The 15,444-nt window shown below is 46.7% G+C and overlaps 1 protein-coding gene across 3 annotated transcripts; it reads right to left on the reverse strand.

Annotated features, from left to right (window-relative positions):
* Positions 1–1,036: 1,036 nt before the first annotated feature.
* On the reverse strand, positions 1,037–14,019 carry LOC123991283 (BCLAF1 and THRAP3 family member 3-like). Of its 3 annotated transcripts, none has more exons than XM_046292720.1 (12): positions 13,650–14,019; positions 13,034–13,077; positions 12,166–12,888; positions 11,346–11,728; positions 10,700–11,297; positions 5,290–5,459; positions 5,041–5,146; positions 4,859–4,925; positions 4,621–4,754; positions 3,678–3,792; positions 3,422–3,536; positions 1,037–1,905 (listed from the first exon to the last, which is right to left on the reverse strand). In XM_046292720.1, the coding sequence occupies exons 2-12, from the start codon at positions 13,066–13,068 to the stop codon at positions 1,892–1,894; spliced, it is 2,460 nt and encodes an 819-aa protein (XP_046148676.1). In that variant the 5' UTR covers positions 13,069–13,077; positions 13,650–14,019; the 3' UTR covers positions 1,037–1,891. The 3 variants fall into 3 exon arrangements, with proteins under 3 accessions (XP_046148676.1, XP_046148675.1, XP_046148674.1); XM_046292719.1 differs by having other exon boundaries at positions 10,700–11,231; positions 11,280–11,728; XM_046292718.1 differs by having other exon boundaries at positions 10,700–11,728; positions 13,650–14,016.
* Between the last annotated feature and the right edge of the window lie 1,425 nt (positions 14,020–15,444).

A 15,444-nucleotide genomic window follows, 5' to 3' on the forward strand; every position in this document is an offset into this window, starting at 1 on the left:
CTCCACTGACCATAGAATAGCAGTCTGACCTATCCGTAACTACCTAAACATTTGGCCTAGGTGGAAGTAGGCACCTGTTAAATATCAGCAAGGATCACCTCTGTACCTGACCTTAAGCGCTCACACAGGTGTACAGGTGAGAGCTGTGGGGAATACTGAGTATTAATACAGGTAATGACCAAATTGTCTGTACTCATGTGAGATGCATTTTTACTACTACGCTCAAGAGGGACTTTTACTACCTTACACCAACACGCTTACCAACATGGTATTTGAATTAATCTATTATTTGATTTTTTTTCCTTCGGTAAGCAATGTATACAGCCAACAAGAAGCAGTGTTCACTTACTCAGAATATACTTCATGAATGAAAGGACCAATGAATGAATTAGGTGGCTCCTCAATAACAGGATGTCCCCCTTCTGGCTCAGGGTCCTCCCCCCTGCATTATGACATCACTTCCCCACAACACTACTTTGTCAGGAGACTTTACATGTTCTGTTGGCCAGTGTCAGTACAGGTGTAGGTCAGATAATGGAAAAGGTGCCAGGTAATCAAGCAGCAGAAAATAAGAGATGCCGGTTCTAAGGTCAGGCTGTCTACGTGTGTTGTTATAATATACTCCACATACTTTTCACATGACCAAAAGTATGTGGACACCTGCTCATCGAACATCTCATTCCAAATTCATGGGCATTAATATGGAGCTGGTCCTCCCTTTGCTGCTATAACAGCCTCCATTCTTCTGGGAAGGCTTTCCACTAGATGTTGCTGTGGGGACTTGCTTCCATTCAGCCACAGGAGCAGTAGTGAGGTTGGGAACTGATATTGGGCGATTAGGAGTGCCTCACATTGGGCGATTAGGCGTGTTCTAATTCATCCCAAAGGTGTTCGATGGGGTTGAGGTCAGGGCTCTGTGCAGGCAAGTCAAGTTCTTCCACACCGATCTCAACAAACCATTTCTGTATGGACCTTGCTTTGTGCACGGGGGCATCGTCATGCTGAAATAGGGAAGTGCCTTCCCCAAACTGTTGCCACAAAGTTGGAAGCACAGAATCATATAGAATGTCATTGCATGCTGTAGTGTTAAGATTTCCCTTCACTGGAACTAAGGAGCCTAACCTGAACCATGAAAAACAGCCCCTGACCATTATTCCTCTTCCAAAGTTTACATTTGGCAGTAGGCATTTGGCCAGGTAGGGTTCTCCTGGCATCCTCCAAACCCAGATTCCTCCGTAGGGCTGCCAGATGATGAAGCATGATTCATCACTCCAGAGAACGCATTTCCACTGCTCCAGAGACCAATGGCGGAGAGCATTACACCTCTCCAGCCGCGACGCTTGGCATTGCACATGGTGATCTTAGGCTTGTGTGCAGCTGCTTTACCACAGAAACCCATTTCATGAAGCTCCCGACAAACAATTCTCGTGCTGACATTGCGTCCAGAGGCAGTTTGGAACTCTGTATTGAGTGTTACAACTGAGGACAGACGGTTCTGTGAGCTTGTGTGGCCTACCACTTCACGGCTGAGCCGTTGTTGCGCCAAGACGTTTTCACTTCATAATAACAGCACTTACTTGACCGGGGCAGCTCTAGCAGGGCAGAAATTTGACAAACTGACTTGTTGGAAAAGGTGGCATTCTATGACAGTGCCATATTGAAAGTCACTGAGCTCCTCAATAAGGTAATTGTACTACCATTGTTTGTCTATGGAGATTGCATGGCTGTATGCTCGACTTTATACACCCGTCAGCTACAGGTGTGGCTGAAATAGCTGAATCTACTAATTTGAAGGGGTGTCCAAATACGTTTGTATATACAGTTGGCCTGGTCACTCCTCTGAGCTCAACAGCTAACCTCACATAACCCCAGGCTCCATCCAAGAGTCCATTCACCAGTTGGCACCTGAGAGGGCGAGAAAGAGAAATTAATATAGGTGTTAAGTTACAACCATAGCGGACCTGCTGTTTTTAATGGTCCCATTAGTGGAAAAGATGATTGGCTAAATGGGAGGATTTGATTCGCTCAGGGTCAGACATGGAAATGAATGAGATCTAGGAACCAGATGAACAGACTGACAATGTAACCAGACAGGAAGGTAAACAGAGTCAAGACCCTGTCGTAGGAATTACATAGTCAATCAATCAACCAACCAATCAGTGATCGATTGAGGTCACTTAACATGGTTGGGAAGACCTGCTTGTCTGAACAGGTCTGTGTGTTACAACAGTCTAACTTGTGTCCTTTTGAGTACTTTTGAGAAACATAATTTTGAAAAATATATGGCAATTAGAAATCCAAAATGGATGGTGTTGAGAGATAGATGGGAGGGGTTGAATGGAGCTGGATGGTGTTGAGAGATAGATGGCAGGGGTTGAATGGAGCTGAAGGGTGGGACTGGATGGTGTTGAGAGATAGATGGCAGGGGTTGAATGGAGCTGAAGGGTGGGACTGGATGGTGTTGAGAGATAGATGGGAGGGGTTGAATGGAGCTGAAGGGTGGGACTGGATGGTGTTGAGAGATAGATGGCAGGGGTTGAATGGAGCTGAAGGGTGGGACTGGATGGTGTTGAGAGATAGATGGCAGGGGTTGAATGGAGCTGAAGGGTGGGACCGGATGGTGTTGAGAGATAGATGGGAGGGGTTAAATGGAGCTGAATGGTGGGACTAATAAGATAACTCATGTAAAACATACGGGGTCTGTAAAATGTATATAGGTTCAGAAATGTTGTGAAATAGCAGTTACAAATAGAAATCAAACTGGGTGAACATCAGAAATAAAGGAAGGACTAAAAACAAACAAAATATAACTATTGTAAAATAGATTGTCTGTAAAATGTGTATAATATGTAGAAACTGTCTCATGCTACCACTAGAGTGAAAGCACCGCCAGCATTCAAAAGTGACCAAAACATCAGCCAGGAAGAATAGGAACTGAGAAGTGGTCTGTGGTCACCACCTGCAGAACCACTCCTTTATTGGGGGTGTCTTGCTAATTGCCTATAATTTCCACCCGTTGTCCATTCCATTTACACAACAGCATGTGACATTTATTGTCAATCAGTGTTGCTTCCTAGGTGGACAGATTGATTTCACAGAAGTGTGATTGACTTGGAGTTACATTGTGTTCCCTTTATTTTTTTGAGCAGTGTATATATGAATATGTACGTGTGTGTGTGTGTGTGTGTGTGTGTGTGTGTGTGTGTGTGTGTGTGTGTGTGTGTGTGTGTGTGTGTGTGTGTGTGTGTGTGTGTGTGTATACCAAAAAAAGATATGGGGGATTGGAAATGATGCAGACAATTACATTAGTGCTTCCATCAATCTTTCTGCAATATTAAGCTGTTCCACAAAGAAAAAAAGAAAACGCTTGTGTTCTTGTTTTGAACTCACTATATATTTATGTTTTGGGGTGCTTACTGACCGTTAATATTGCGGTTCTGTTGCCTTATTGGTCCCAGATGGTTGCCGGGGAGATTAGGAGACCGGTTGTTCCTCCGCTGGCCGCCCATGTTTTGTCTAACTATGCCTCCTCTCCTCTGAGCCCGAGAGTTAGAGCAAGAGAGAGAGAGCGAGAGAAGTCAGAAGCCTGAGATATTTCAGAGAAAGATACAGATCCTTTCCACTGTTCCACCTACACCCCTACTAAATGTGAACACATACATGCACACAGTTCTCACCATCTCTCCGGGCCACCTCCCTCCTCTCTGTGGTAGGCCTGGCCAGCCTGAAGAGAAGCCATCGTCTTCCTCCTGAAACTCCTCTTCCCCACTACCATACTCCTCATGATGGTCACTGTGACAGAGGGTGTGAGAATGACGAGACAGTGAAGTGTAAAAACGCACCCTTCCTCTACTTCTTGAGGTAATCACTGATCTGACAGATTGGGTGAACACAAGGATCCATAGATCAGTGATAACTCCAAGAAAGGAATCATTTTCGCACTCAAACAAGGCAACTGTTGACATGCCGTCCCCCATGAATGACGCAGCCCCCCGGCCAATTACTGACAATTCAAACTAGAATATACTGATAGTAACAAAACATCTGCCCGTTTTAGCGCCACCGTGTGGTCGACATTAATGTTCTTGCATATGTTGAGTCTTGACAATGTTTACAACCCGTGTGACTGATTTATATGCAGCGGCCATGTTGTTTTAGGTACTAGTCTAGAAAATATTTGTCCATAGATGCCGCATACTGTATCAAGTTTCATGCAGATCGTTCATTTGGTGTCAGCGTAACGTTTGAAGTGTTTTTCACAACATTCAAAATGGCGGAAAATCCACCATGGCAAACTTGGGACCTATGTACCGAATTGTATGACTTTAGGTCAAATGAGGTGAGGGGCGTGACCTTTTAAAGTTTGCATTTTCAATCGCTTATTATAGTGCCACCATCTGGCCAGTCAGTGTAATTTTGTAAATGTCAGATCTCTATGGCAAGACGCATCATTCACTCAAGTTGTTAAAATCACAACAGTGCAGTCTGAAAAATCTTGTGACGAATGTACGAGCGTACTATAGTAAAAAGACAGATCCACTGTCCGCTACCCGATTTCATTGTGGAGGACCACAAACCCCATCATGGCTTCACTGTGTTTTAGTGTGTAGTAAGTAGTACCTCCCAGCAACCAGGGGGCGCTGTGAGAGCCTGCCTCCAGGGATGGTGACCTTCACCCCTTCCAGCCTCTCCTGTCTCCTCCTCTCCAGGTCATGTCTCAGGTCTCCTGGGTCACTCACCGCCTGCTGCTGCTTCTGATCTCACACACACACATTAATACACCATCAATAAATTCATCAGCCAATGAATCCATCCATTGACATATCAATCATTCCCCATTTAAAAACATGCATTGTACCTGCATGCGGCAAACTTTGGAGAAGAGAGGTTCCATGTCTGGCTCTGACAGACTCATGTTGATCCGCCTAGAGGAGAGAAGGAATAAAATATAGATACAGTTTATAAACAGCACATTGAAGACTTAAACTAAACCCATGGCTCTTAGAGTCTCATCACCGTGGTACCCAGGCGTGTGTGTACCTGTTCAGAGTAGGCCTCTCTTCCTCCTGCTCCTCCTCAGGCAGACCATCTTGGGCGCCACAGAAACGCTCGGTCAGCTTTACACTATCACCCCTAAAGTAATGCTCTGGAGAGAGGGAGAGAAATATCTTTAGGTTCTGTTTAAATGTGTGTGAAGGAGCGTCTATGGGCTGTGCATGTGTGTACAAGTGACTGTGTGCATGCACATATTTGTGTTGTGTATAGTATTTCTGCATTTCGCGTCCTAACCTTTGACCTGGTGCACCAGGGTGATGATCTCCTGGGCAAAAGTCCCAGAGTGCATTGTGGACTCCCGGTACGTCCCAGAATGCTCTAGCATGGGTAGGAAGTCGAGGCGCTGGCGGCCCACATTGACCAGATCCAACGACAGCTGGCGGTCTGAAGAGTAGCACAGCTGGCTGGAGGGTAGATGAGAGCGAGATGAGCAATGGAGGAGAGGAAAAAAGCAGTAGTCCCTTTACCCTCTTGGATCAGGCCTGAATACCAGGGCTTAACTGTGTTGGACAATCAAGGCTAATTAATAATAGTACCGCTGTCGCTGGTTAAATGGAGCGTGTACTGCTGTAGCTGGTTAAATGGAGCGTGTACTGCTGTAGCTGGTAAATGGAGCGTGTACTGCTGTAGCGTGTACCGCTGTGGCTGGTTAAATGGAGCGTGTACCGCTGTGGCTGGTTAAATGGAGCGTGTACCGCTGTGGCTGGTTAAATGGAGCGTGTACCGCTGTGGCTGGTTAAATGGAGCGTGTACCGCTGTGGCTGGTTAAATGGAGCGTGTACCGCTGTGGCTGGTTAAATGGAGCGTGTACCGCTGTGGCTGGTTAAATGGAGCGTGTACCGCTGTGGCTGGTTAAATGGAGCGTGTACGCTGTGGCTGCTGGCTGGTTAAATGGAGCGCTGGTTAAATGGAGCCGCTGTGGCTGGTTAAATGGAGCGTGTACCGCTGTAGCTGGTTAAATGGAGCGTGTACCGCTGTAGCTGGTTAAATGGAGCGTGTACCGCTGTAGCTGGTTAAATGGAGCGTGTACCGCTGTAGCTGGTTAAATGGAGCGTGTACCGCTGTAGCTGGTTAAATGGAGCGTGTACCGCTGTAGCTGGTTAAATGGAGCTGTAGCTGGTTAAATGGAGCCGCTGTAGCTGGTTAAATGGAGCGCTGTAGCCGCTGTAGCTGGTTAAATGGAGCGTGTACCGCTGTAGCTGGTTAAATGGAGCGTGTACCGCTGTAGCTGGTTAAACCGCTGTAGCTGGTTAAATGGAGCGTGTACCGCTGTAGCTGGTTAAATGGAGCGTGTACCGCTGTAGCTGGTTACTGGAGCGTGTACCGCTGTAGCTGGTTAATGGAGCGTGTACCGCTGTAGCTGGTTAAATGGAGCGTGTACCGCTGTAGCTGGTTAATGGAGCTACCGCTGTAGCTGGTTAAATGGAGCTGTAGTGGTTACTGGAGCGTGTACCGCTGTAGCTGGTTAAATGGAGCGTGTACCGCTGTAGCTGGTTAAATGGAGCGTGTACCGCTGTAGCTGGTTAAATGGAGCGTGTACCGCTGTAGCTGGTTAAATGGAGCGTGTACCGCTGTAGCTGGTTAAATGGAGCGTGTACCGCTGTAGCTGGTTAAATGGAGCGTGTACCGCTGTAGCTGGTTAAATGGAGCGTGTACCGCTGTAGCTGGTTAAATGGAGCTGTAGCTGGTTAAATGGAGCGTGTACCGCTGTAGCTGGTTACTGGAGCGTGCGCTGTAGCTGGTTACTGGAGCGCTGTAGCTGGTTACTGGAGCGTGTACCGCTGTAGCTGGTTACTGGAGCGTGTACCGCTGTAGCTGGTTACTGGAGCGTGTACCGCTGTAGCTGGTTACTGGAGCGTGTACCGCTGTAGCTGGTTACTGGAGCGTGTACCGCTGTAGCTGGTTAATGGAGCGTGTACCGCTGTAGCTGGTTAATGGAGCGTGTACCGCTGTAGCTGGTTAATGGAGTGTGTACTGCTGTAGCTGGTTACTGGAACGTGTGGAAGGGTGTGATTTAAGTAACAACTGTAGTTTGGGACAGCAGTCATTTGTTCTTCATTAAATTTGCTGTAGGGAGTTAAGTGGTTATCTGCTGGATCTCCTACATAAATATAATATAGCTTAATATTGTACTGAACAACCTTACCTTGACCAAAGTATCTGTAAAACACACTATACTTACCTTTACATTGTAAAGCTTTAGGAAAAATGGCTGATTAAGTACACCATCTACAAGAGCTGTTGGTTTGAATTATTTGTAAGTCCAAATAAGGCCTATAGGAGTTTGAAACGCAACAGGAAGAGAGCCATTTCTCGTCTCCAGGGATGTATTACCGAAACGCTGAATGTCAGTTGGGATAACGGGTGGTAACGTAAATGCTTATGCTAAAAGCATATGTGGCGTAAAAGGTGTGTAAATCGCCCTGCAAAAAAATGTAAAAGTGAACAGCATTTAACGTCGACTACATCCCTTGCCACTTCCTGTGCCAGTGTGAGGTCGTGTAAAGGACACTGGCATGGGTCAAAGGTGAAAGCTCATGCTTCTTCCATTTTTTTCACTCTCTGCATTTCTCGTCAATCAACTTCTGGATGTTAGTGATCCACTTGCTGTGGTGAAAGGTCAGCATTGTGGTTCTTGTCCTTGATCGGTCTAAATTGGACAGTATGGTCTCTTAAAGGAGTCGTTATCGCTGTGAACAGCTCGCATCTTGAGTATGTAGTGTAGACTGCGAAGGGCAGATCCCATCAGTATAGGAGACCTTATTACTAAGGGGTTTTTGAGAGCAATACTCTGTTTTCATAAGGATTCATCCACACTAAACTAACTATTGTCTGATGCATTGGCTGTGTTTGAGGTTTGAACCATTGATTTTAGTTATTTTTTCCCAAGTGTTAATACTGGGGCCATTTCACTAGGCTGAGTCCAGTTTCGCTGTCAGGAATACCTTAGTCCTCACTGGGTTGTGTTTCCCCTCACTGTCATAGTACTTTGACAGAGCGGTTTCCCTGGTGCAAAATGGATGACAGTTCATCAATAGTCATGGTTCTGAGAGCCTCTTGGAGAAGAGACGTTCTTAGAGCTTGATGATTCTTACTGCATGAGAAGTCCACGAGTACCACTGTCAATAGTGGTGGTACAGTTAGTGGAATAGCTTCTAAGGGTCAAACCAAAAGCTTTATTTTCACGTGTTAAGTCCCAAAGTCGTTTTCACTCTTCATCGTGGTGGTTATCGGCAGACATTCATCAAGCACTGCTTTTCTGACTGGACATCATCCTGATCGCCGCCAGACCTTCACATTGCCTTCTGCTCTTCTCCACTCTTGCTTGTGTCTACTAGTTGGTCACCCAAGCCTTCATTTCATGCAGAAGGTGGATTACTCTTAAGTGTTTAATGACAGTGCTTCTCTATCCACTGACTTGGATTCTCCCTTGTCTGTTCACCTCCCTATGAGTTAAGCTGTAGCATCCAGTCTTTACTTGTCGTCATGCATCAAGCTGTGAACCCTGGTCTGGTAGAACTCAAAGAGAGCTGTAGTATGAACCTGTAGCGCTCGGTTGCTTTAAGGGCAACATCGTTACTTTGGATTGTCCTTCAGAGATGAGATCAACTCTGTGCTGTGCTTTCAATTTCTTTGAGTGAACAGTTCTGTTTAAAGGAGAGCAGATTGAAACACACTGTGGTCAACAAAGACAAGTAGATCAGAGGCCAGGCATCCGAGGATCTGTGGCGTAAACGTTATGGGAATGTTGGATCGATTTTGGCCTCGGAATTAAAGGTTTTGTGATGCAGTGGTTGCATCGAGTCCCAGTCTATTATTAAGATAACCATTTCTCAAACTCCTTTAGGCTTTGACACTCAAGAGCATCATGGTTGATGAGGGTGAGCAATACCAGGCTTGAGGTCACTTAAAGTCTTTGGAAAGCTTCACAGTGGGAATGTGTCCATCTCGCATGAACCACTTTGGATAAAGAATTAAAATTGTCCTAGAAAAAAAACCTGCCTCTTTAACAGATGAAGTATAATGATCCTCTAGGAGCCTGCAGGATACAATACACACTCAATGATGGAAAGAACATGTTGACTTACCTTTAAACATTGATCTGAATGAAAGACAAAAGTTGAAACTATTTGACTGTCTTGACTAGAGCTGGTGTTTTGGTGTATCATCTTGCAGAACATGAGAAGGGGAATTGCTTATCGCAGTGACTAGCACTAAAACACTGTGCTTCTGAAATAAGTCAATTCACAGGGGTCTTTCTCTGATTAGCTGATCAAGAGTTCCCGGGTGGCACAGCGGTCTGAGGCACTGCATCTCAGTGGTAGAGGCGTGACTACAGACCCATGTTCGATCCCAGGCTGTATCACAACTGGCCATGGTCAGAAGTCCTATAGTGCGGCGCAGAATTGGCTCAGCGTCGTCCGGGTTGGGGAGGGTTTTAACGGACTTGGTTGGTGGAGGGTTTTTAACAGACTTGGTTGGGGAGGGTTTTTAACGGACTTGCCTTGTTAAATAAAACAGTAAAAAGAAGAAAAAAAAGATCTGATCATTCCAAGTGTTTCAAGGCATTGAAAACAAACATGGTGTTTCCAAATGAATGTTCCGGAAGTTCAGGGCACTTTCCCCGCCCAAATGGTCTTCAGTCAGCCCCAGACCAAGACATTGATCCAGCCATGCAGTGGGTCAGTGACTGACATCTTATCAGGCTCAACAAACAAAATATGTATATGGGCAATCCTTCACTATAACAGAGAGACGCTTCTGCAGTTAGCGCAGTTCGGTTAGCAGCAAGACCTTTCCATTTTGTCCAGTAAGCTGTAGAGTGAGTAGCAGAATGGTCTTCTCCAGTCTTAACCTCCCAGAGGTCCTTCAGCACATTACACCATGCAGGCTCCTTGCTCTGTATAATTCCCTTGTGCTTGTTAATATCATTTCAGTTGTGTAGGATGAGATGGGTCTGATGACAGTAAATCTTTGCAAACACACAGCTGGTGTCTCTTCACACGTCAGCTGGTTGGTCTCTTGGTTGTCAGGGCTGCTCTTTGGGAAGTTGCAACCAAGAACTGATGAGGAAAACCTCTGTCCTGAGCAGATGAGTGTTAGAAGTAGAACTACAGGTCCATTAGGTTATTCAGCCGATAGGTAGCCTTCTACTCAGAAGCTGGCCTTCTTCTGTACCATCGCTGTTCTCTATTGTTGTAAAGCTGGTCTGACATTTTCTGCTCCTCTGGATGGGCAAGGAACACATTTTTCAGGAGATCCAGAATTTGTTCTTAACTGCATGCTCGGAGTTGCTGTCAAGAATTGATTCCACCTTCATATAAACGCGTTTGAGAATGTGACGGACAATAATGTAAAATGGCCACTCTGCTGAAAGAAGGCTTTGGCAATTCTCCATGTTTATCACTGAGTGATGCCCCACACCATGAAGGGTTAGTTTGGCGCAGGTATATAAATTGCATCCCATCACAGTAGAATCCTTGCTTTGTACAATCGAGAAATCAGTTTGACGAATCTTTCCTCCTCTAGCTGTCAATATTCTCAGGGCTTCTGACTATGTCTTTCTGCAGTCGAAAGCAAGCGCTAAAAAGAATCATGACCTTTCACCCGTGACCACTAAACGTTGCTGCCCGAAACACCTTACCTGTTCTGGCCCATGGTGCGCTTCATGTCCACTTTGATGATGAGTGTCTCCTCCTTGCCGGCGCCTTTGCGAGGCATTGCCATGTTGTTCTGCTGCTGGTTCCAGTTGGGGTTGAGATCTCTAAGCTGAGGTTTCCTGGGTCCCATCCTGCACCGTGCCGGTGGCCGGCCTCCTCGTGGCCCTTGTCCCCGATCCTGCTCCCAGCGGGGCTCCATGTCGCTCTCTTCTGCCCAGCCGGGCTCCTCCTCTCTGGGCTCCATGTCCCAGTCATCTCCCCTGGGTTGGTACCTCTGGTGCTCTGGAGGGGAGTGCTGAGAGTTGGCACCCCGTGGTTGGTACCCCTGCTGTCCCTGGAGGAGAGGCTGGGGTTGGTTGCTGGAGGGTCCCATCTGTCTCTTGCCACCCCGGGCTGGGGCCTCCCTTGCCCCACGGAATGTACTGTTTCTGGCCTTGGGATCCGTGGGACTACCTCTATCCTGGAAGCCTATAGGCCTGGCTCTCCCCTGACGGTTAGGGCTTCTTTTGGACTCATGTATAGGCCCCCTCCTATCTTCATGGACAGGGCCCCTTTTGGACTCATGTATAGGCCCCCTCCTATCTTCATGGACAGGGCCCCTTTTGGACTCATGTATAGGCCCCCTCCTATCTTCATGGACAGGGCCCCTTTTGGACTCACGTATAGGCCCCCTCCTCTCATGTGCAGGCTGGCGCCTGGCCTCCTCTCTAGTGTTGGACCTGCTGCCTGACTTCCTGAACCGCTCCTCAGAGGCTCCGACCTGGTTGTGATGATGACTGAATCGGTCGTGGCTGTGGCTCCGGTTGTGGTCGGGGCCCCTGTGGTTGTGGTACGGTTCTGGCCCTCCGCTGTTCATAATACCATGTTCATGCTCCACGATGAGGGCTTTAGGCCCCCGGCCATTGTGGCCCCCTAGGGGGCCACTGCGCCCCAGTGGCCTCCCTCCTCCGTACCCTTCCCGGGGCCTCTCCAACGAGGGGCGGCGCTCCCTAAACTCTGTCTCCCTCCCGTACCTGTGTCGACATAAAGAGCAGGTGACATGGTTCAGCACTGACAGATGACATACAATTACGCTGACTACAGCTAATAGTTGGATTGATTTGTAATGTAGCTTTTGATTTATTTAGGAAAAAATGTATTATAGGAATAGAATTTAAGGGCCAATAGATCACAGGCTTGCACAGCCTCTAGATTGCAGCGGGTAATAATAGTAACGTTTTCAACTATGTCATGTACTTAAGTGGTTCTCGAGGATCACAGAGACGACAACATGTGATGCATTTTAAGCCATGCAATTAAATCTACAACTACTATCTCGTTACACTATTTCAGAAGGGACATATTTGCAGGGTGAAGTTTGCACTTAGAAAAACAGGAAGCTGGGTTCTCCTCTCCAATTTTCTTCAGGCTTTTGGTCATAAAACTCCAGCGGAACACTGTTCAAATTTACCCAGGATTCACCGGTTCAACAGTTTCCCTCCGGTTCCGGTCAGAGATGGTGCTCCACTCTCTTTGCATGTCGTCTCTCTTCCTGTCTCTATAGGAACCGGGAGAATCTCCACCCTCACCCCTCCTCTCCCACTTCCCCCCGCCCTGAACCCTCTCCCTGGGGCTGCGGTCCCTGGACCTCTCCTGGCTCTGGTCCCCCTCTTCTCTCCTCCAACCTGCAGAGGGTGCTCTCTGGTGGTGGCTAGGGCTGTAGTGAGTGTGCTGCGGGGCCAGTGATGGCAGCCTCTCTCTGGGTAGCCTCTGCGGGGAGGGGGGCAGCTTTCCTTCGCATCTTTGGAATTCTTCTGTCACTCTTCCTCTGCCACCCCCTCCTCCATCATGGGGGTAGAGCCTCCTGCGCTCGGCGTAGCCCAGCTCGTGGGGGGGCGGTGGGGTCCTGCAATGGTGGAAGTCCTCTGGGGGGAGGTGTTGGTCAGGCCTGTGGAGACCTGGGGAAATAGGTCTTCTGTGGCCCTTTGGCCGAAGGCTCCCTCTCGGCATAGGTCTTCTGTGGCCATCTGGGTGGATCTCGTCCATGAAGCGGACCCACTGGTCCTCGTGAGACTCCCCAGGGTTGTGGCTCTCTTCCCAGGGCAGCCTGCCCAGGTCAGCCAGAACCTGCTGGGGGTCGAAGTCTGGGTCGTCCCAGGGGAACCTCCGGGCATCTTGCCTCCTTGGACTGCCTCTGTAATAACACAAAAAACAATAATACATTTTAATTGTAAAGCACCCTTCATACAGTGTGCTGAGTTGAGCCAACATTGTGAAGGAAATGTATTGACCCACACACTGGACTAGCATGTCAAATGAACAGTGTGCAAGGTATTCACCTGTGAGAATAATGTGGCGATCGTGGCCTTGACATTCTCTCCACCTTGAGAAATCAGTGGACAAAGAGAAAGAGTATGAATGAGTAACATACTGAGATAGTGAAATGGCCACCACAAACCGTTCCCTAGCCGCGACACCATACATCAACATCAGATTTGTTTACATTTTGGCAGTTGATACAGCAAGATAATACCACCAAGACTCCGGTTATGAGAGTCTCCTTATTTCCCATGTTGCTTAACTTAGGGAAGGCAACAAAGGGCTTGAAATGTACAACATAACACTCGCATTAACACAAGCATTTCGCTACACTCGCATTAACATCTGCTAACCATGGGTATGTGACCAATAAAATTTGATTTGACCAAAGCCACGTTACGTTAGCTAGACCAGGCTAGAAACCAACTTACTACGAAGAAAACCACTGGGGACGATGAGAGCAGCTCAAAATATACTTTTTTTTCTTCTTTTTTTTTAACAGTGCAGTGGTTTACTGAAGATTGACACGAATAGCTAAACATCTGAATGGTTAATTGGGGACCATGTTGTCGTTGTAGCCAACTAGCTAACTAGCATAGCTAATATTGCAATGTAGCAAGCTAGCATGGCACTTACCCGATTGCACGTTTCTGTCGAAATTAGAAGATACGAACACCAAAACACCAGTCTCGCACACACGATTACACTACTAGCTAGACAGAAGTAATACGTAGTTATGTTACGTTTGATACCGGAGCACCGATGTATGCGTCGAAATCGCTAAGCTGCAGATAGAACAATGAGACAGATATTTCACCGGATGTATAAATGTGAAGCATCCGCTTGGCGTTTTGAGAGGAAGCCCACTGGAGGGTGATGTGCCGAAAATCCACCCAGATTGCTGCGACTTGCTTGCTAGTTGAGATATTTGCTCTTCACTCCGTTGTCCGTTTAAAATACATTCACTGATCTTAGTAGCAGAACTCATTTTTGTCTGCAGTTTTCGGTTTGTTTCAAGTGTATGTGGCGGTTCTAGCTTGTATGGCGCCCTGAGCGAACCCCCCCTTCCGCGCCCGGCAAGATGCCGCCCGTACCTAAATCCGCTACTGATTTGTATTAGTCTATAAATACGTCTCTTTGCCAAAATTCGTCATCTCTCCCTTGTCTTATTCGACTAGTATTTTTGAAAGCATAAGGATAATAATTCAGCCATAGTTGTTCGACTCTAGCCACAAAATTAAGGAAATTAGAAGGGGTGGATTTTCTGCACAACACCTGTTCCGACAGTGGGAGAAGGTGAACGCGATAGATTGACAGACATTCCCACTTTCTCATCCATGAAACATTTGATTTCGATACATTTTTCTGTTGCCAAATCTAAAATATATTTTGAACAAAGTTTGCCAAATCTAAAAATGTTTTGAACAAAGTTTTCTATTTTTTACCATTGTAAACGTTAAGAATCACGTTGTTTAGAAGGACACGGTAGGCATTCCCTGACGAAAATATGCAGATAATGATAGAACGCATCAATATAATTTTGCTTGCTTGTGCTTGTTCTGCCCACTGACTCATTTGCTCCCGTTGGAAATGACAAGCAGTGGTCTATCTTAGTTAGTTGTAAAACATTTTAGGTTAGCAGTGTATTGATGCCTGTAGCGCTTTTTCTTCCATTGGGTTTAACGGCGCATTACCGACAACAGCTTTATTATTTATTTAACTAGGCAAGTCAGTTAAGAACAAATTAGTGTTTACAATAACGGCCTACCCCGGCCAAACCCTAATGACGCTGGGCCAATTGTGCACCGCACTATGGGACTCCCAATCACGGCCGGTTGTGATACAGTCTGGAATCAAACCTGGGCCTGTAGTGACACCTCTAGCACTGAGATGCAGTTTCTTAGACCGATGCGCAACTCGGGAGCCCCAGCTGGAAAATTAAAAGCGGGCAATGGAGAATAACAACATCGTACAAAATACAGAAAATAGACACGTCAACAAACAAAACCCATCCCACTTTTTCAATCACAGTCCATTCCAAACTACATTCCTACACAGGCTCAGGGGCATGTAATGGCGTAACATTCACTGACAGGGTTTCTCGCAAGGCCTCGGCTGTGAAATCATGATGACCCCAAAAACGTTAAGCTGCATTCACAACAATTCCAATTTTTGCAGACTTCTTATTCGCTTGTGCTGTAGTTTACGACCATTGCGATAAATAATACAGAAGCACGTGATCAATGACGTCCAAAACGTCTTATTTCAAGTCACCTTTGCACACAAAACATCCATTACGTTTTTCAAGTAATGGTCTTAAGAGGCCGTTTTTTTCCATCACACAAAGTGCTCGTGTGCAGGCATTATGCGCGCTTTTAACCCGGATCTAGAAAGATGGCAACAGCCAGAAACGCTGTATGCGAATGTGAGT

Source organism: Oncorhynchus gorbuscha, linkage group LG12 (genome assembly GCF_021184085.1).
Source record: "Oncorhynchus gorbuscha isolate QuinsamMale2020 ecotype Even-year linkage group LG12, OgorEven_v1.0, whole genome shotgun sequence".
Classification (NCBI taxonomy): domain Eukaryota; kingdom Metazoa; phylum Chordata; class Actinopteri; order Salmoniformes; family Salmonidae; genus Oncorhynchus; species Oncorhynchus gorbuscha.